This window comes from Pituophis catenifer, unplaced genomic scaffold (assembly GCF_029215685.1).
Source record: "Pituophis catenifer annectens isolate HBS135680 unplaced genomic scaffold, rPitCat1.0.hap2 SCAF_7, whole genome shotgun sequence".
NCBI classification, from domain to species: Eukaryota; Metazoa; Chordata; class Lepidosauria; order Squamata; family Colubridae; genus Pituophis; species Pituophis catenifer.
In genome coordinates this window covers 3,947,891-3,970,301 of record NW_027256887.1, presented here as the reverse complement: position 1 = coordinate 3,970,301, position 22,411 = coordinate 3,947,891, and the positions used below count along the sequence as shown (strand labels likewise).

The following is a 22,411-nucleotide window of genomic DNA, read 5'->3' as shown; positions in this document are numbered from 1 at the left end:
CTGTCTCACTTAGCAACAGAAATTTTCGGCTCAATTGAGGTTGTAAGTCAAGGACTACCTGTACCAATTCTGCCATTGCATCTGCATAAAGGCAAACACAACAACCTGCCCGAGGAATCGGTGTCAAGAGTTTCCAGAAGAAACTTCTCCTCTCACAGTCTGACTGCTTCAGGAAGTAGATGGTGTAATTTTTGCAGTTTTTTCAGTTAGCAAAATTTAAGCAATTGAGATCCAGCAAAGAAAGTGAGAAGCAGCTGTTATCTTTGCAGCTTCTCTCCAATAGTTGCTGCATGCTGATATTACTGTTTAGCCTGCTAAACCCCAGACAACTACTTGATGGTAGCGATAAGATATGGAAAACATTAACTTTTTCCTGCCGTAAAGCGCTCATTGGAATTATTTATTTAATCATTCATTGTGATACTCTGTCTTCAAGCATCTTACAGACTTCTGTAACAGTAATGAGATAAACTAGAAAAGAACAATATATTGGTAACATTTCCTACTGCTGACGAAAAGCTGTATCCCATACACACAATTGCCTCCACCTCCCCTTGCCCACCACCACCATCAGGAAAACGAGAGCAATTCCTCAGAGTCCAAGGACTCACTGAAGCAGCAGCCTCGTCTTAATGGCAAGTTAATAGGGTTGGATCCTGTCTGCCTTCAGGGGGATCGTAAGAGCCGAGGTGGCGCCGTGGTTAGAGTGCTGTACTGCAGCTACTTCAGCTGACTGCTAGTTCAGCAGATCAGCGGATCAAGTCTCACCGGCTCAAGGTTGACTCAGCCTTCCATCCTTCCGAGGTGGGTAAAATGAGGACCCAGATTGTTGAGGGCAATATGCTAATTTAGTATACTGTCGATTGTTGTAAGCCGCCCAGAGTCCTTGGAGAGTGGGCGGCATAGAAATATGATTAATAAAAAATAAATAAAAATAAATAATATTGTAGAGAAGGGAACCAACAATTTAAAACACCCAACTCCAGGAACCCTGCAGGTAATATATGTCTTTGACTAGGAATCCCAGACCCTTTTTGCAACCCTGACCTGGTAGCTGAACTATATTAATGATTGAAGGTAAAAGTGATATTACTGTTCTTCAGGATTCATGTGTAAGCACATTTTTTATCATACTTTGGAATTTAAATTGGTTTACAGTACTTGGCATATTATTGCACAGGATATTTTTCATCTTCATGTAGCTCCAGTTTTTGATAAATTAAAGCAAACCTTCCTTTCTTTTATCTTTATAGACATAAAAGAAAAAGTGAAAAGCAACGCAGACGACCTACAGATTAAAAAAGTAAAGAAGAAAAAGAAAAAGAAACACAAAGAGTGCGAAAAACGGAAGCGTCCAAAAATGTACAGTAAATCCATTCAGACCATCTGCTCAGGATTGCTTTCCGATTTTGAGGATCAAGAAGCCAAAGGCATTGTGGATCACCATCATCATCATCACCACCACCACCACCATCTTAAAGATTTCAACGAGAAACATAAGAATCCCAAGAAGGACCCTGAGCCCAAGAGAGTGGACAACAGTGAGTTTCCCTTTGTCTCGTTAAAGGAGCCACGGGGGCAGGATAAGCTGCAAAGGTTGGACGCGCTGGAATTCAAAGAGTTCATTCACGTGGAGCACCAGCCTAACGGAGGTGCCTCAGTGGTTCACGCCTACACGAAGGAGCTCTCCCACTTGTCTCCTGTGGAGATGGAGAGATTTGCAGAAGAATTTCTGGCTTTGGTTTTTAGTGAACAGGAGAACCGTGCTGCTCACTATGTAATGGGAATTGTTCATGGGGCAGCTACTTATTTACCTGACTTTTTAGACTACTTTTCGTTTAATTTTCCCAATTCGCCAGTGAAAATGGAGATTTTGGGAAAGAAAGACATAGAGACTACGACTATGTCCAATTTTCATGCTCAGGTAAGAGGTTATCTTTCATATTTCCAAAAAAAAAAAAAAAAAAAAAACCCGAACATTTTGCTTCCTATTCAATGTTCCAGTTGTTGCTCCTTTTCTCTAAAATTCTCTAAATTTGTTAAACAAGACAGTGAGCTTCCTAAAAATATATATATTAAATACTAGTGCTTCTTCTCTTTATACCGTGCTATATAGAGAACAAAAATGATAGCAGTAGCTTCTATTTTTGATAAGACAAATAAAAAGGTCCTGTGAATTACCTGCTCACAGTTTAGATTGCCTATATAATTCATGGAAATTCTGCCTGGTATTCCTTGTTGCCTCTGAGGTAGGAAGTGCTAGTTTTGTATATTCTGAATGTCTGTAGACCTTTCTGTTCCCATTAAGGCTGAAAACCAAAGAATAGAAACTGTAGGGGAAAGAACAATTCTTAAAAATGGTTAATGAAAGTCAAAGCAGGTCAATGTCTATGGAGATTCTCAGTCATCCAGGTCATGACTCTCTAAAAGGATGCAAATGACCAGCGTATAAATCCTTCCATTCCCCACCATCCAGTCAGAGCTGAAGAACCTTCTTGGATGAGAAGAAACAACATATCCAACCCTTCCATTGCAGAATTAGAATAATAATTCATGTTTGTTTTATGCCTGCAAGTGTATTTTTGAAAAATTGATAGTTTCTGATTTTAGATTTTAAAATCTACACACTAGACTTTGTGTAGTTTAAAAAAATAGATTATTCTTGAGTTTTTCACATATTAGTATTTGCCACTTACCTATAAACAAAACATCCAGCAATTTTCTGCTTGATTAAAAGAACGCGGAGGAGTTTAAAGCAAAATGGAACTGAAACAGCACGTGGCATAAAGTTATTCTCATGTTGCAGAAGTTGTATGGTTTTGCTGATGTTTGAGCTCTCCTTCTGGTCCACCATTGTTTTGAAGCATTTAAAAGAAAGGCCAAGAGTATTCATCATTTAGTAATCATTCCATGGAAAAGTTCAATGTTAAGAGCAAGATTGTTACATTTAGTTAATAAGCTTTGCTGTATATGGGATGGGGGAATGTGGCGACAGAAACGACAGAGAGACACAGAGGGAGGGAGAGAGAGGGAGATTTCCCCATATACCCATTTATAGGCCAGGGAATCTCTTGGATTGGTTTCAACTGCACTGGGATACTTTAGGTTGAAACGGAAAGTCAGATGCTCTACAAGCAGGGATGTCAAACTGGCAGCCCTCGGGCCGGATACGTCAATTGCAGGCCACGCCCACCCAGCTCCCCGAATGGGAAAAACGTGGAATGTCACATGACAGCAACATGATACGGCGAGTTTGACACCCGTGCTCTACAGGATCTTTTGCCTGTTTTTATCATTTCATTTATTTATTTACTTGTTTATTCGTTTGTTCGACGAGTATGCTGCCTAGAGGTGACTGAATTTTATTTGAGTCTACTTTTTTTCCCCAGCAGAAGGACATCGTCTGAAATTTGAATTCCTCTTCATTTCAGTTCAATATAATAATCTTAATCTCTTATCTTATTCGTAGTCTAAAAATAGTACAAGAACATACACGTATGATGAAGTTCAAAATCCAACATCAAAATATTCATTAAAAGGTTTAAAAGTATTTTCCAACTATGGAATTGGAATGATGTTATAATTATAAAAACATTTATGCCATCTTCAAAAGGAGTTAATTACATGTTTATACGATATCTTAACGTAAGAAATACCTTAAAATGCAATTTGAAAGAGGCATCAAAGAGGCAAGTTTAACAACCAATTAAACTGTTTAAAGCCTGTAAAATAAAAATTTCTTGGCTGTTTATCTCAAAAGTATCAAGGCAGGGCACAGTCAAATTGAAGTGCTACATTGAAAAAAACAGGGTACTGTCGCCATCTGGCCTGCCTTTTCTTGTAAAGAAGAGTTTTTCAATGGCCCCAGCTGTCAGGGCAGATTCTTTGGGAATAGACCGACTTTCCAATATTCTTATCCCAGGCAATTTGCAACACTTAGAATTGGACCTGAAAACTGATGGGGGGACCACATCTTGTTCTATCCTCCTGGATTCTCCTTAATGAGTGTTTCATGTAGAATATACAGCCTCATGCTACATAACTAAGCTCCATTTCATGCTGAATAAACTAAATTATTTATGTATCTTAAATAGAAAACTATCTTACGATAGATTTTTACCCCAAAAGTTTTTTTAGTAAAATAAATTCGATAAAAATAAAAAAAAAACCGATTTAAATAAAAAAAATCCGATTTAAATAAAAAAAATCTGTTTTTTTTATTTTTTTAAAAAAATCATTGATTTTTATCCACCCTGTGTGAAAGTGACTCATTGTAGAAAGCTGATCTCAGATATGTAACCATACACACAGATATATATTTTAGAGGAAAGGATGCAACAGGAGTGGCTGGGGTTGACAACGACATTCATTGTCACAGCAGCTACCTTGATATTGAGGTCTAATGTCCGGAACATACTGAAATCACAAACCTCATCCTTCAAAGGGACTAGAACCCCAACCAGAATAACTGCTCTTTTCGTATGTATTGCCACCCAGTCTATTGATTTTTTTCCTGTTTGTCAGAATCTTAACTTCTTTGTTAACGTCTAGCCCATCTCTAGAATCTGTGATACTTGGTGTTGTTTGAAAAAAATAAAAGTAGTTGCGAGGAGAATTATGTAAGGCGGAAAACTTTTGTAGTATTTTATGCCAATATCTACATTGTGGTTTATTTTGGAGAACTAACTCAAAACTGAAGTCCTTTGAAATTCATTTACATATATTGCCTTTTAGGTATTGTTTTCTTCCTGTGAAAACAGTTTGTATCAGTTTTGGCTTTGTATCAAATACATGTTTAAGTATTTGCAAGTTAGTTTTTCTCCTCTTCCCTGTGTTCAGAGAGGAATTACATTATGAAAAGAATATTGCGGCTAGGATGAATTAAGGGGCTTTGGGGAAAAAACCTCAGTTGCGCTTTTCACAAATTGAAATTGAATTAATTTTCATTTGTTTGTTATTTCCTGTTTGATTTTTTAAAATGAGTTTTGTATGTTTGAGGAATCCTTATTATATTAATGAATGGAGGATTTCTGAATGACAAAGGGGGAAACTATTCATACTTGGGTAGATGTAATGGAAAATGTGGGAGAGATGCTGCCTAGGAAATAATCAGAGAAGAGAGGCAGGAGCTCCCAGCTGCTTACGGTCAAAGGAAGAAACTTAGGAAGGACTTCCCTTAATGGATCAAGCAGCTCAAAGTGGCAGCCAGACTTGCAAGATTGACATCTGCCTGCCCAGGTAAACCAGACAGGAAACATGAACTATTTTATTGTAAGGCCACCTTGACAGAATCTTGCAAGTCTGAAAATACAAACTTCCTGTCAGCAATTTTAACTGTTTGATCCATTAGGGTGGGTCCTTCACAAGTTTCTTTTCTTGACTGTCCTTTTATTTGTTTAGATTTATTTTTTTTATCCTGCCTTTATTATTTTTATAAATAACTCAAGGCAGCAAACAAGAAGCAGGTATGGGGACTCCTGGCTCTCTTGTCTGACAGTTTTCTAAGCAGGATCTCGTCCCCTCTTTCCCCAAAGTCATCCACACATTCCATTATACCGAATTACATGATTTTGCTCCTGCGTGGAGAAGTAGAATTTCACCCAGTTCCATTGTTTGTATTAGGATATAATTTGCTGCTTGTTAAACTTGTTCATTTCATTCTTGCTCTAAAAATAGAACAGATTCAGTCACAGCGTGTGTAATCATTCTCGTTCTATATTTAGAGAGCTGAACAAAATGCTTGCTAGACTTTAAGAGCAGATCTGCCCCATTCTTGATGCACCAGGATTCACTCTCCAACTATATCATGGACCCATTATAAAACCTTGAGATTATTACATTTTCAGATGGTACCTTTTAATGATTAATTAATTTAACTAGGAATGTACTCAGCTGAAGCTAAAAATTATACAGTGGCATTAAAAACTGTCCTAAAATTTTTAATGCCACCAAAGTCTTATATAGTCCTATGTCCCAAGTCCTAAAACTAAATCGAGAGAACCCAATTTAAGCAAATGAGTCAAAACATATTTATTCATGGATTTGAGAAAAATGATCCAAAGCTACATATTTCCGTACGGCAAAAATATGTGAAATAAAGATGTAGTGGGAGTCACAACTCATTGTATCAGGTGATGTGACAAGACTTAATCCTCTTTCTCCCCCCCCCCTCTAGATTGGGGTTGAAATAAAAGTTGGGAGGCCTCTGGGAGAAAAAGAACTACTATATCCATGTTTAAAAGATCCCAAGATATTCTGAAATCATGTTATTGAATTTAAGCCATAATATGGTGATATGGTCTCTGATGATGAAATGCACTTTATCTCACAGAGGTCTTTCACTTCTAATTCCTTTTTTGTTTTTAATGAGGGTATCAAAAAATGAAAATAAAAAACCCACCCAAAATTGCACTACAGTAGTGGCCCAAATTGTGGAAACCTTTTGGGAAAAGTGTATTTTCTAAAACTAGCTAATAACACCACTTTTTTTTGGAGTATTACCATAAAATTATATATCTATGGAAAGATAATTTAATCAAGAATGTAATGCAATAACTTTTATGAAGGATTTGCTTTTAGAATAGCAATTACAGTATAAAGAAGAAAAGTGAAACATGTAGAAAAAAACGAGATATACAAAAATGATCCCCATGTCAGTTAATCCTTAGCTGGGTAACCTTTAGCATGAATGACGGCCTTACAACGTCTTCCCATGGAGTGAACCAAGTCTTTGAGTTCTGCAGCTGTTCTAATGTGAAACCAAGATTGAAGGATGGCTTCTATTAACTGGGTTTTATTGCTGGGTCGCTTCTGACTAACAAGTTTCTTTAGTCGGCTCCATAGATTTTCAATTGGGTGAAGGTCTGGGCTATTCCCAGGCCATTCCAGCAGTGGAATAGGATTATCTTGAAACTCCTCCCCCCCAAAAAGTGGTGTTATTAGCCATCAAACCTCAAAAATACACTTTTCCCAAAAGGTTTCCACAATTTTGGCCACTACTGTATAATAAATAACCCATATGGCCATTTGGCTATTGAATTTTGATAGTGTGATTGTGGAATATTGGGTGTGAGTAAACAGGATTTTGAGAGAGAGAGTATTTTGTGTGAGTCCTGCTGTTAAATAAATTGCTGTTAAACCAAAGAATTGTTTAGTGCAATATACAAATCGGGCTCCCCAGTTACACTCCTGAAAAATAATTGTTTGCATTTATTCGCAGAAGGAGTTGCAAAGCTGTTATGAAAAGGAACTACAGGTAGTCCTCGACTTATGACCACAATTGAGCCCAAAATTTCGGTTGATAAGTGAGACATTTGTTAAGTGAGTTTTGCCCCATTTTACGACCTTTCTTGCCTCAGTTGTTAAGTGAATCACTGCAATTGTTAAATTAGTAACACGGTTGTTAAGTGAATTTGGCTTCCCTCAATGACTTTGCTTGTCAGAAGGTGGCAAGAGGTGGTCACGTGACCCCAGGACACTGCAATTGTCAGAAACACGAGTCAGTTGCCAAGTTCCGAATTTTAATCACATGCCCATGGGGATGCTGCATGTCACATCATAAGTGTGAAAAACGGTCATAAGTCCACTTTTTTTCCAGTGCCATTATTTGGAATGGTCACTAAACAGACTGTTGCAAGTTGAGGACTACCTGTGTTACATTTAGGCTTCCTAAATTAGGTGTGTGTCTATGTATGCAACATGTCTCTTATGAGTCTTAGAAGAAACGTATTGGACAAATCTCTCTGCTTTAGAAATCAGATATAATTTGGCATGCTGAGTAAGCCAATGTGGCCTAGTTGATACATAATACAAGGGCATAGATCACGGCTTGGAAACTAGAAAAACTAGACCCTTATTTTATTTAGTGAAAACCAAACAAAGTACATTACAATTTATCAAGAGGTTAACTAAATCATTTCTCACAATGTAAACATTTGTATGATATTGTATTGATGAAATAACATTTGTTTTCGTTACTCTCATTCAGAGAGAGTCGGGGTGGTGGAAGCAGAATTCTTATTAGTTTCTCTGTCCCTCCCTCCCTCTGTCTCTCTCTGTGTGTGTGTGTAGGTAGAGAGAGAGACTTATCTGTGCGGTTTTAGATTTTTTTTCTCTTCTATTTATTGTCTGTTAAGTGACACAGAATATATGAGGCAATTAAAAGCCAATTAACCACTTCCTGACAAGCCAGCAACAAAGCAATCCGAATATTGCCTCAGCAGAACTTTCAGTTGAGAAGGGGGAGGAGAAAAAGGAAGTGAAAACACAATTGCTTAGTTGTGAAAAATCATTTCAAAACGATCCCTAGTTTTAGCAGATGGCAACAATCTGTTAAATGGCATGTTTACAGTAGTCTTTAACCTCAGACTTTACACTAAAGACAACAAAACAGAGGGAGGGGATGGAAATGAAGGAAAATGGATTAGATGGTACAGGTGATCCTCGATTTATGACCACAATTGAGCCCCAAATTTCTGTGGCTAAGTGAAACATTTGTTAAGTGAACTTTGCCCTGTTTGACGACTCCTCTTGCCACAGTTGTTAAGTGAATCACTGCAGTAGTTAAGTTAGTTGTTAAGTGAATCTGGCTTCCTCATTGACTTTGCTTGTCAAAAGATCGCAAGATGTGACCATATGACTCTGGAACACTGCAACCGTCATAAATATGAGTCACTTGCCAAGCATCCGAATTTTAATCACGTGACCATGGAGATGCTGCAATTGTAACTGTGAAAAGTGATCATATATCACCTTTTTTAATGCTACTATAACTTTGAACAGTCACCAAATGTTGTAAGCCGAGGACTACCTGTATTAATTGCAATGCCAAAGGGAAATGAAAACAGTTCAGGGGGAGGAAAAGATAGTATTCCACTATTTAAATCATATAGATTTAAGTTCATCATTTTTCTTATAATACTGTATAGCTAGAACAGATGAAAGAGGGCAGGCGATCTTCCCTGAAACGTATTGCATTCTCTATCATCTATAAATAGGCCAGAGTGTTTTGTGTGATAACTTTCCATACCATATGATAAATTTCTGGAAAAGTTTTTATAATCGTCACTGTGAAAACATTTGGCCCCCCAGCATGCTTTTTGAGAGTGTATTTGATGTCATTGTGGAGGCAGTAAAAAGTGTAATTTAAGAAATAATAGAATAAGCTTTATTTTAACTACATTTATTGGATCAAAATCTAAAACCAAAATTGTTATTAAAAGGCTGAATGGTTTTTTTAAAATCATAGTGGTTACTACATTATTTACATAATCAAAGTCTTTAATTTTAATTTGGATATATTATTTTCCACAATCAGTTACAGGGCAACTATCCTGCAGTACACTTTAAAATGCTCAGCAAGTTAAACCAAATGGTTCTTAGCCTTCAAGACCTGGTCCATTAGACTGTTTTAATGATGTCCATTGTGCTAATTGAGTGTTCTTATGGTTTTGGCTTTGTTTCAGTAAGATGCCCAGAGTTTGTGGAATTGGGTCTGTATATGAATTTGCAAAATAAAGAGTTTAATCTCTCAAAATATCTTCAGAAATTTTCCTCATGCACATATGAGTTTGTGTGTAAAAATTCAGGGCATCCAACTTTGATTGATGGATTAGTAAACTAAAGTTGTCTATAGGGGCTTCCGTGGAAGTAGTATGCTTAATGGATTAGGACTAGTATTTGGCTGCCAGGATGCTAGTGAAAGGTTTATTGCATTTTGTCTGTGGGAATAACATACATTGAAAAAAAAACCAGACGCATGAAAAAAAGCATTGTCTAATGCCCAGAAACTTGAATCTTTGACTAGAGAGATGTAAAGATTAGCACTGCTGCATAAGTGACAACTGTACAATCTGTTATTTTAGTAGGTTGAATATAGGAACTCTGTGTGTATTAGATCATCTGGTAATTTAAAAAGCCATTACTGGATGCTGACTATTCAGCTGAATAACCTTGAAAGTACAGCATGATGACAACTTGATTGATTCCATCATTCAAAGCAGTGTTGGCAAAAAAACGAGACAGCAACTTAAATAAGAGATCATTTTCTGCCTCTTATAAATGGAAATGCATTCTTGAAGTTATACCTTGACACAGAGAAGTTATAAAGTAATAAGTAAAAGTAATAAACAGTAAACAATTATTCTCAATATTTTTTTAAATAAAAATAGAATATTGTGTATGAAGTATGAAGACTTTCCTTTTTTAAAATTAAGAACATACTCTGCTTCCTTTAGGTGACCTAAAAACGGAACTTGATACTATCTAATTGCTCTTATTTGCCAAATTTAAGTTTAATTTTTACAATAATGTATTTAAGATTATATTCTTTCATTAAACATATATTGATGTGGTAATTTAACATTGCAGTTGACAACAATCTGTATCTAAAATTATGTTTATTGTTTTGTGAACAACATTTAATACCAAGTACTGCTTGGGTTTCAGAAAATATTTAGGATATTTTTACATATTTAAAATTTGCACATTATGCTGAGTATAAAGTAAACTGGTCCTTTCTTTTTTTATTTAATTGGCTTTTGTTCAGGTAAAAAGAACATATTCCCATGGTACATACAGAGCTGGCCCGATGAGACAAATCAGCTTGGTTGGAGCAGTAGATGAAGAAGTTGGGGATTATTTTCCAGAGTTCCTTGATATGTTGGAAGACTCACCTTTGTTAAAAGTAAGATGGAAATTAGAATGTGTTGGAACCTTCTATTGTTCAGTAATTAATTCCTTAATCTAATGAGAGTCAAAATTAATAAATTATTTAGCATCAAGGAAGTAAATATATATTTGTCAACTTGTATGTTACATTCATATTTTAAGAGTTTATACTTTAATTTCTTAAAACTGCATCCATTGCACATGTTCAAGCAAATCTGAAAGGTTTAAAATTCCTAAGCTCATAACATGTAAATAGTAGTTTGTCTCTTGTAGAAATTGGCACATTTGCAATGCTCATCACTTTGATTTCAAAATATCAGGAATGGGGAAGTTTCCATCTGGGTTTCAATCTCAGTTCAAATTGAATGAATTGCCAATCATGTTATCAGTTGTAGATGGATACACAGTGCTCTTCATTTTGTAAAATAAATAAATAGTTTAAAATAGTATCAGAAAATAACATAGATTTTAAACATAAGTGTTTTATTTTAGTGTACTTTACCATGGGGGACACTTTCTAGTCTTAAACTAGAAAGTCGGAAAGACAGCGATGATGGTCCCATCATGTGGGTACGTCCAGGAGAACAAATGATTCCTGTGGCAGATATGCCAAAGTCGCCTTTCAAAAGGAAAAGGTATGTTGTAATATCTGGTTGACTTCAATATTCAATAATATTTAATACTCCAGGATTGGTGTAGCAGAAGGAGTGGCAGAATCTGAGAGGCGGTGTTAAAAGAGGTATCAGTCTAGAATTCTATGTAGCTACAAGCAGACCAAGTCCAACCTCCCTTGAATTCCCTTGACCTTTATCTGCCTGCCTTTAGTTGAGAAGATTCTGGTACATAGGTTATAGCAATATAGCAATTTAATGGGACCTTCATGTGTGGACCTGATCTTTCCTGTCTGACAACTGGCAGTGCAGTGGCTGTGTATTGTCAGTGTATAGAGGGCACACCCTAAAGAACTGGTTTCTCAGTTATGACATATTTTGTCCTAAACAGCAGTTAAAGTCCAAAAAGGGCTTTAGAGATTGATGTTAGATAGCTAATTACAGATTCTGTTACTCTTAATGTTCCTCCTTTTCCCCCCACCTCTTGCTCTTAAAAATGCTATTTCCTGCCAAAGAAATAAATTTATTTAATAATTATTCCCTTTAAGAAAATAAGCAGCCCACATGCAACATGTATGCCACTGTTTGATTTTATTTGGGTCCCCCACCCAATTATTTCAGCAATTATTAAATAAAATAGATAATTCATCAACCTAATGCAAAAATATACTTTTTTAAAAGGGTGGGGTCCCTTCCCCCAAAGAGAAAAAAAAAGCTTACAAGAAAGAGATGAAAATATTATTTTTATTTTTATTATTTTATTAGTCGCATTTTTATGCCGCCCAACTCCCGAGGCACTCTGGGCGGCTAACAACAAAGAATAAAACAATGCAACCAAATATCGGATTTACAAATGGAATTGGACGATCATTTAAAAAAAAATTAAAAATGAGTGTAAAAATAATGTATCAAAAGTATGAGGTGGATTATGCGTTTACATTGAAATATCAGAGACTTAAATTATTTCATAAAAATTACAAATGGATTTGGGTAAAATGATAAGAACTTTTGTCAGAAGAGCAAAAATCATAGAGGAAAATGGGGGTTAGAATTTTATGTATGGCAGTGGTACCCAACTTTTTTGGCACCAAGGACTGGTTTCGTGGAGGGCAATTTTTCCACGGACCGGGGAGGCGGGGGGGGGGGGGAGAAGATTGCGCAATCTAGATCCCTTACATGTGCAGTTTACAGTAGAGTTCACACCCCTATGAGAAATCCAGTGCCTGATGATCTCGGGTGGAGCTGGAGCAGTGATGGTAGCGCTTGGGAGTGGTTGCAAAATACGGATGGAGCTGGCTCGCTCGCCCCCTGCTCACCTCCTGCTGTGTGGCCCAGTTCCAAACAGGCCACAGACCGATACTGGTCCGTGGCCCAGGGATTGGGGACCCCTGATGTATGGGACTTAAAAGAAGGCTGGAAGGAAGGAAGAAAAAAACAACAACACAAAATTGGTTTGACCATGTTGAATGATGATTTGCTATCTTTGGTGACGTTCAATGGTTAAATAATAATAACAGATTGGCTACTGCTAAGGATGTCTTAAATAACACAGGCGTATTAAAAAAAATAGGGTAAGTCTTTCTGTGATTTATTTTCATATGTAAAATACTCACTTTTGCAGAGTTTGATCCAGGACATGCTCATATCCATGAGCCTTAGTGTTTTTATTTAATCTTTAGGCAGACATATCTCAGTGTTGAGAACTCTGCCTCAGTCCTTGTATTTCGACAGTGTGTTGGAGGGTTCTTTTATGGAAAGGGATATTCAGTTATGGCTATGTTAATTAAAGAGTCAGGTATGGTCTAGTGATCAAAGTGTTGTGGTTTAGGGCAAGGAAAATCCCAGGATCTCGTCCACTTTTAGCCACAGAAACTCACTTGGTGCTATTTGGACTAATTGCCCTTTCTCAGCCTGTCCTATCTCACGGAAGAATTGGAAGACGGTGTGATATATATATATAGTATCAGTATATATATATATATATAAGTGTTGGGATTGGGTTATTTGTAGGACTGTCTCTCCCCACTTTATGCTGTGAGTGAAATTAAACCTATGAAGCCGAAATCTTTAAAATGCGTACCCTTTCTTTTATTTTGTTTTAACAGAACTACCAATGAAATTAAAAACCTGCAGTACCTACCTCGTACTAGCGAGCCTCGTGAAATGCTTTTTGAAGACAGGACGCGAGCACACGCAGATCACATAGGACAAGGGTTTGAACGACAGACTACAGCTGCCGTCGGAGTGTTAAAGGCAGTGCATTGTGGAGAATGGTATGTAATTGCCGGTTGGTTCAGGAAAATATCTGCAGAATACCTAGACGTGTTTAGCAATGAAAAAATTGTCTGAAAGTGAGTTATGATAGCATCTTTCAAGTACTTGAAGGGGTGTCTCACAGAAAAAGATCAAGTCTTGTTTTCTGTCATTCACAAGTGCAGAATATGGCACACGGATGTTTATAGATAGAATATTTATAGCTCAGGGTTGAATTGTGGGCTATTTGCAGACATTTCATTACCAAACTAGGTAACTAGTACTAAAAGGGAGTGGAGTTTGCTCTTGTTTTTATATACTAGTGGCTTGCCCTGCCAGTGTAAGAGCAAACCCACTCCCTTCTAGCACTTCATAGGGTTACTTCATTGGGTTATAAGATGCCTGCAAAAAAACAACCAAGCTCAGAGAGTACCAAAGATCCCACACAATGATTTTTAATTATAGATCGAGGCAATTTTGGATTAGGAAATATATCCTATTGATAAGAGCAGGCTGATAGTGGAACCAGTTAAACCAAGAGATTCAGAGATCTTTTTCACTGGATATCTTCAAACATACTAGTCTGGGAGGTTGGATTAAATGTCCTTTTCTTAGTTTTTTCTTGACATTTTATCAGTAGACATACCATTTAGTAAGAATGTTCATATTAAACAGCATTCAGCAGCATTAAAAGAAAGACGTAAAATGATACTGAAGGAAGACTTATTTTTGTTGCCCTATTTATCAATGGGGGTAATCCACATAGTTACCTAGAAAAATGAAAATTATATCTTGATTGGAGAACTGCTAATTACCTGACACTTATAGAATGGAAAAATGAGATAATAATAATTAATCTTTTGGTTTGAAATTGGATTATATAATTAGTAGTAAAGCCTCCCCCAAGTCCTATAGATATTTCCATTCTCCATATAGTTTTCTTAGAAATAATACTTTGCTTCTGTCTGTTTCCCTGACTAATCAACAGCAGTAAGAATAGCCTGAAGGTTTCTCAGCATAGCTTCCAACCTCAGACAGTGCTAGCCAGACGCTGCCATGTACTGAGTCAGCGGCTTGTCTGACTTGTGAATCCTATTGCTTTACTCTCTTCTCATAGCTCAGTGTAAAACATTTCTTGAATTCATTTCTATGTTGCCAAACTGTTTGGTTCTCTCATCACTAAGCAACAATTAGTACAAGACACAGAACTTTGGCATCAATTACAATGTCTTCCTCATCTCTGTTAAATTTAAATTTAAAAATATTTATCTATTTATTTATTTATTTATTTTTAATTTATTTATTTATTGGATTTGTATGCCGCCCTTCTCCCGAAGGACTCAGGGCGGCTCACAAAATAAGAAACAGAGAATACAAAAGTTAAAAGACAAATTAAAACAGAATATCCAATAAATAAGGTTAAACGTGGGAATACCAATTAAAATTTAAGATTTAAGAATTTAAAATATGCTAAATGAGCTTTACTTCCACAGTATACTCAATATATGGGACAGTTTTCAATAGTCCCGTTTTACATTTTGTACAGTTACAAAAACAATATTGCTGTAAGACATTTAATTTTCCAGTAATTGTGTATCAGAATCAACTTTTAGTTATAGAATGCAGTAGGAAAGAAAAACCAACAAATATATAGAGACGCACACTTACATAGTGGGGCGGGGGGGGGAGTGTATTAAGAGTGTATTAGAGAGAGAAAGAGAGTATTAGAGAAAGAGAGAGCATTAGAGGATGAGAGGAGAAAAAGTATTTTTCTTTTTCTGATTGGCTTGAAGAAAATAGCCGTCCTTCAACTGTTTTACCTGTTTCATTTTCCAATATAGCTATCGCCTCTTCTTTGTTGCAAGAATAGCTCATTGGCTGGTTGATTGAGTTAAATATTAAATTTTTCATCTTCATTCTCAATGTTTTTTGTCTGATGGATGAAGGAACTTTCATTTGCTAAAGTGATATTTTCAGCATCTTCTTCTAATACTTCCTATTTTGGGCACAAAGAAGAAGAGCTATTTTTGGAAAAAAACCGATAATGTAAATTATACAAATCATACATCAGTGAATTACAATATAGGTTTAGCAAATGGTTCATGATGCCTTTCAGCACTACTGGTTGATGCAATTTGCATACTGCAATCAGCTGGGCACTCCATCTGTGATTGTGCAGCCTGATGCCAAGATCTTCTCCTGGCTGAATTTTTCCCCCCTCTTATGTTCATCTTTCATCCTCAAATGCTTGAATGTTTTAGGAACTGTGCGCCAGAATAAACCAGTCTCATCTGCATTGCAAATCTGACACAGTATGAGGCATTCATTCTGGGTTATGTTATGTAACCTTTTCCTTAAAGCCTAACTTTCCTCCATTTGGACAAACATTCGCCATCTGTATGTTCACAGTTCCAAGATTAGACAGTTCCACATACATGCAAGTCGAGGTGTACTTTTGCAATTGTATTAACTGCTAATTTTTAGTTTTATTCCCCATAATTAACAACACTTGAAGATAGTGTTCCACCACTGTTTCTTTGCTAAGTGGGGTTTCATGTCCCGCTTTAAATGTTCTTTACCCAAAGTGTTTATGTGCTGCTATGATTTATAATACAGTGAAGATATAATTCTGTAGTCCTTGATGTACGACCACAATTGAGTCCAAAATTTCTGTTTTCTAAGCGAGACAGTTTTTAAGTGAGCTTTGTTTCATTTTGCGATCTTTTTTGCCACATTTGTTGTGAATCACTATAGTTGTTAAATAAGTAACACGGTTGTTAAGTGAATCTTGCTTGTCAGAAAGTCGCAGAAGGTGATCACATGACCCTGGGACACTGCAACCGTCATAAATATGAGTCAGTTGGTTGACTCAGCCTTCCATCCTTCCAAGATCGGTAAAATGAAGACCGAGATTGTTGGGGGCCATATGCTAACTCTGTAAACTGCTTAGAGAGGGCTGTGAAGCCCTGTGAAGCGGTATATAAAGTCTTAAGTGCTGTTGCCATTATCCTTGCCGAGTGTCTGAATTTTGATTACGTGGCCATGAGGATGCTGCAGCAGTCAATTTACTGTTGTAAGTTGAGGATTTACCTGTACAGCTCTGTATTTTTATAGACTTTTGCTTAACTTGCCTATAAAAAAATCAGTAACAAATTTTTAATAAACGAATGAATGGCAACTTTGGTTATTTTTTTTCCCCCCGTGTGTAGGGTTGAACAACCTCGCATAACCAAAGACGTAATTTGTTTTCACGCGGACGATTTCTTAGAGGTAGTTCAACGACTGCAGTTAGATTTGCACGAGCCTCCACTTTCCCAGGTAACTTGTCTCGATGGCCGGATGACGTTTTAAGAATGTTCCGAATCTTTGAAGAGGGCTCTTTTATTTTCTCTCTTTTTCCTTCTAGTGCGTCCAGTGGGTGGACGACGCAAAACTTAACCAGTTACGAAGGGAAGGCATCCGATACGCCAGGATTCAGTTGTACGATAACGATATTTATTTTATCCCACGGAATGTTATACATCAGTTTAAGACGGTTTCAGCGGTGTGCAGTTTGGCGTGGCACGTGCGGCTCAAGCTCTACCACTCGGAGGCAGAAAACAAAACCGCCTACGACACGGATCCCCCGACCGACGCCACATCTTCTCTGACGGGACTTCAGACTGTGGGTGCCACCCATCCCGCGGACGTCCACGCCTCCGAAGGAACCAAATTCTTAAGTAGCCTTCAGACTAAATACGTGAAACAGGAGGTTTCGTGCCCGCCACACGAACCCGATTTATCTCTTCAGAATCCCGAGGAGACCCTTCCCGTCAACCTTCCAGAAAAGATGGCGCCCGCCTCCACTGCTGCAGAATGTCCGAAAGCGAGACTGGATCACTCATATTTGACAGGGTGGAGACTTGAGACTGACTCAAACCCCGAGCCTGGCCACAAATACTTACAGGACAGCGTGTGCCCCGGGGGTCATGTGAATCTGGAAGACACGAGACACAGGAGCTCAACTTACCCAAGTCTGCATGGCAAACCAGATGATGATTTTTTGTGTTAAGTGTGTGTGTGTGTGTGTGCGTGCGTGTGCGGTGGGCCTGCATATATGTTTTTAAAGTACTTTTTAAAATATAATGACAACAATGTAAGGAGGCTTACAATTCTGTGAGGCAGGATGTCTTTCTTGAACTGCCCTTACAGCTGTGGCAACATAAAATAGTACATGTAGCTTTGTAACATTCCTCAGTGCCTGTCCGTAACTGTAAACTGTTTGAAAGCACTTAGGGCCAGATGCACTGTAAACACTGCAGGTATAACATAAAAAAGTCTTTAAATATGAGTTGTAGGTTTTAGAATAGAGCTGACATTTAACATATATATTTTTTGTAAGATAAGCCAGAATTCTTTTTGACAATTCCAGGCTTTTCCATAGAGCTTATTTATACCATTTTTTTTTCCTTTTTAATGTGTCAGCACTGTAGTGTAAATAGCTTTTTTTAAAAAAAATACACACACACAAAACAAAATGAAACAAAAACAAAAAAAAACTTTTTAGTGTGATTTATATTAAAATGTGAGCCGCTTAATAAAGGTTCATAATAATTATTTTTATTTTGAAAAATCTCAGTCCTGGTTTAAAAAAAAAAAAGGGAAATATTCTTATATTAAAAATGCATAGATGTATTAAGTAAGATAGAATTTGTTGTTGAATTTCCACAAAATCTTTACCTGGAGAAGAATAGGAAGGTTCATTGCCTTTTGGTCGGATGCTAGACAGTATGTCAAAATGAAAGCATAACACTCGTCCTTTTTCCTATCTTACAAACATTGGACTTCAGCAAGGACTGAACATTTGAGTACTCTTGACAGGCATATCACTAAAGTGGAGTCCTAATGAGTGGCAAATCGTAAATAAATACAAAAAAGAGGGATACAAAAAAGAATACTACTACAGTTTGCCGGTTATTTGAACAAAATGGACGTTGGACTTACCTGATACGTCCGTTCTCTCTTAAGTAAGGAACGTCTGTCAGACTGGGTTATGGACTCCACTATGCAGCCTATGACCGAGTCTGCGGATTTAAATAACTCCGCCCTCTCCTGGATGATCCCCAGTGTTTCGGCGAGGGCGTAGACGCAGACTGGGGTGTCTTTCTGGAAAATACAAAAGAGAGGTAAGAGAACACCACCCACCCCCGGGAACAGGGCACGGCAGAAGGGTGGGGCTGACAGACGTTCCTTACTTAAGAGAGAACGGACGTATCAGGTAAGTCCAACGTCCATTCTCCTCAGCGTAAGGAACGTCTGTCAGACTGGGGACATACCAAAGCTGAATGTCCGCTGGGAGGGAAGATCAAGGGCCCTGTTACCTCAAGTCGAGTGGACCGTCTGGAGAACTCTGCGCCCAAAGGCCGCATCCGCAGAAGCAAACGAGTCCACCCGGTAGTGGCGAATAAAGGGAGAGATGCTCGACCAGGCGGCCGCTCTGCAGATTTCTTCCCACGAGGCCTGGGTCGCCCATGCAGCAGAGGTCGCCGCGCTCCTGGTGGAATGGGCTGTGATGTGGTGAGGTACAGGTAAGGATTGTCTTTGGTAGGCCGTCGATATTGTAGCGCGGATCCAACGACCCAGCATAGGAGCCGATGCTTTGGCCCCGATAGAAGCGGGTTGGTAAGAGACAAATAATGCCTCAGTCTTCCGAAGGGAGGAGGTGCGCCTCAGGTATATTTTGAGAGCACGACGCACGTCAAGCGTGTGCCATGAGCGTTCCAAGGGATGCTGAGGGGACGGACAGAAGTTGGGTAGGACCACCTCCTGTGATCGATGAAAAGGGGAATTAATTTTGGGTATGAAGGAAGGGTCCAGTCGGAGGACAACCCTGTCCTGATGAAAAACGCAGAGGTCCCTACGAGATGACAGGGCTGCCAGCTCCGAAATGCGTCGGGCCGAGGTAATTGCGACCAAAAAAGAGACCTTGAATGACAAGAAACGGAGCGAGACGTCACGAAGAGGCTCGAAGGGGGAGGCCGTAAGAGCTGAGAGGACCTTGTTCAAATCCCAAGTAGGGAAACGATGAACGGGAGGAGGTCTTAAGTTTGCAGCTCCTCGCAGGAATTGCTGGACGACGGGATGTCGGGAAATCGAGGATGCGGAGCCGCAAGTCAGAACCGTAGAGATGGCGGCAGCTTGCCTCCGGAGGGTGTTTGGAGATAGTCCGGCAGCAAATCCCTCCCGGAGAAAAAGTAAAACGTCCAAGATTGAAGCAGAAAGGGGATTAATACGAGCGCGCTGACACCAAGAGGAGAAGGAGGCCCAGGTGGAGTTGTAGATCCTGACAGTAGAAGGCCGGCGAGAAGCCAAGATGATGTCTATCACGGAAGAGGGGACCTTGGCCTCTCGCAGGAGGAACCGCTCAGCCTCCACGCGGTTAGGTGGAACCATGCTGGATCCGGATGGCGAAGGGAACCCTGGACGAGGACAATCTGGTCGGCCGGAATACACCACGGTCGAGCGACAGATAGGGAGATCAAGTCCGAGTACCAGTGTCTCCGGGGCCAGCGGGGCGCGAGAAGGATGACTTCCGCTCGCTCCTGAAGGATCTTCCTGAGCACCCTGGAAAGTAACGGAAAGGGGGGGAAGGCATATAAGAGACCGGGAGGCCAAGGGCTGCGAAGAGCGTCCGTGGCTTCCGCCCCGGAGTCCCAGAACCGAGAAAAGTACCTCGGGACCTGGTGATTGGCCTGCGATGCGAAAAGGTCCACTTCTGGGAACCCGAAGCGTGTCGTTATCTCCTTGAATAGAGAAGGGGGGAGGCTCCATTCCGCGTTGTCCAGCCGACGTCTGCTTAGTGCATCCGCTTGCGAATTCTCCATCCCGGAGATATGATCTGCACGAAGGGAGTGAAGGTGAGATTCAGCCCAGAGACCAAGAAGTAGGGTCTCGTCCATCAGCGCTCGGGAATGGGTGCCTCCCAGTCTATTAACGTGGGCCTTCGCCGTAACGTTGTCCGTAAGGACAAGTACGTCGCGAGACCCGATAAGATCTCGGAAGTGAAGCAAGGCTAGACGGATGGCTCTTAGCTCCAGAAGGTTAATGGGAAGAAGTTGCTCTGAAGATGACCACTGACCTTGTGCCATATGATGTGTCAGGTGAGCTCCCCAACCCTGGAGGCTCGCGTCCGTAGTGACTATCACTCGCGGTGTTTCCCTGAAGCAGCAAGCTCCTGACAAGGCCGAGGACGTCCACCACCTGAGGGAGGATATGACGGGTGGGGCTATAGGTACTCTGATGAGGGACGTACTTGTTCGTTTCCGTTGATGGGGGAGCAGGAACCATTGTAATTCCCTACTGTGGAGACGGGCCCACGGCACTATATCGTATGTAGAGATCATCTTGCCCAGAAGGCAAGAGAGACTAAGGAGAGAGGCTGATCGATCCGCCATACAGCGACGGGCAAGCGAGCGCAAGCTGTCCTGACGGTCTAAGGAGAGGGAAACTGTAGACCTCACTGTATCTATGACAGCCCCTAAATGTTGGATAGAAGTGGCAGGGACCAGATGGCTTTTGGTCCAGTTAATGGAGAACCCGTGTGATTGGAGAATTTGGATGGAAGTGGCCAAATTGGATTGGGCCTCCTCGAATGACGAAGATTGCAGAAGAATATCATCGAGGTAAAATTGAATTCGTATGGGGAGGGAGCGAATGTGTGCCACGAGGGCCGCCATGATCTTAGTAAAGACACGGGGGGCTGAAGAAAGCCCAAAAGGGAGAGCAGAATATTGGAAGTGTCGCCCCCGGTAGTGAAAGCGGAGATATTTACGGAAATCCGGGTGAATGGGGACATGGAGGTAAGCCTCCGTTAGGTCTATGGAAGACAAGAAGTCCCCGGGGCGAATGGTTTCCAGGATAGTATGGAGAGTGTGCATCTTAAATTTGTGATACACAATGTAACGGTTAAGAGCTTTTAAGTCTAAGATAGCCCTCCACCCCCCAGAGGATTTGCTAACAATAAACAATCTGGAATAAAACCCCAGGCCATGCTGGTCGGGAGGTACTGGTTGTATGGCCTCGATGGCAACTAAGTGGGAAATAGCTTGAGAAACCAGGGATCTCCGGACCCTGTCCCTAGAGACTGGGCAAGAGATAAATACCGAGGGGGGAGGGGAGGAGAATTCAAGAGAAAGACCAAACTGAACCGTACGTAAAACCCAAGAGTCCGAAGTCGTGGAAGCCCACTGAGCGGCAAATAAGGTTAAACGACCGCCAATGGGAGCTTCCAGGTGAACCTCACTTGGACCGTCTAAACGATCTGCCCCTGCCTCCTCGAAAGGAACGTTTCTGGAAGGGCCTAGCGCCCTGTCTAACCTGTGAGTCCTGGGGAGGTTGGGACTGAAAGGAACGTTGAAAACGAGGCTGGGAGAAGCCGGAGTCTTGAGGACGAAATGACTGAGACCGGTGGTACGGAGAAAACCGAGAGTTGGAACGACGAGAGACGGACGGGAGAATCTTGCGGTGGTCTCTAGTCTCCACCAAAAGAGGTTCCAGGGGAGGACCGAAGAGAGAAGAAGATGAATAGGGAGAAGAAGCTAGTTGCCACTTGCTCTTGGCGTCCGCTTGCCAATGGCGGAGCCATAAAAGTCGACGTGACGTTACTGTGGAGCCGATGGATTTGGCTGAGAATCGTGCAGAATTTAGTGTGGCGTCTGCCGAGTACTCTAAGGCGGCTACTATCTTGTTTAAATCCTGGTGAGTACGCGAGTCAGAAGGTGGTAACCTGTCTTGTAATTGTTTTAGCCAAAGCAGAGAGGCTCGATTAAAAAAAGAAGCGGCCGTTGCGGTTTTGACTGCCCATGCTGCGGATTGATGAGCTTTGATGAGAGTCTTCTCCG

The 22,411-nt window shown here is 40.0% G+C and overlaps 1 protein-coding gene and 1 long non-coding RNA gene across 2 annotated transcripts in view; one reads left to right on the top strand and one right to left on the bottom strand.

Moving 5' to 3' along the window:
* Positions 1–18,134, top strand: part of RSBN1L (round spermatid basic protein 1 like) — a 28,892-nt gene extending 10,758 nt beyond the window's left edge. Inside the window, exons 3-8 of the mRNA XM_070946597.1 lie at positions 1,254–1,924; positions 10,547–10,684; positions 11,161–11,303; positions 13,385–13,552; positions 16,742–16,850; positions 16,939–18,134. Of these exons, the coding sequence (XP_070802698.1) occupies positions 1,254–1,924; positions 10,547–10,684; positions 11,161–11,303; positions 13,385–13,552; positions 16,742–16,850; positions 16,939–17,583 (1,874 nt within the window). The 3' untranslated portion in view covers positions 17,584–18,134. The remainder of the gene's footprint in view (positions 1–1,253; positions 1,925–10,546; positions 10,685–11,160; positions 11,304–13,384; positions 13,553–16,741; positions 16,851–16,938) is intronic.
* On the bottom strand, positions 10,585–12,513 carry LOC139318980 (uncharacterized). The gene is made up of 3 exons (XR_011600606.1): positions 12,456–12,513; positions 11,171–11,287; positions 10,585–10,673 (listed from the first exon to the last, which is right to left on the bottom strand). It is a non-coding gene; the product is annotated as an uncharacterized lncRNA (long non-coding RNA).
* Positions 18,135–22,411: the final 4,277 nt, after the last annotated feature.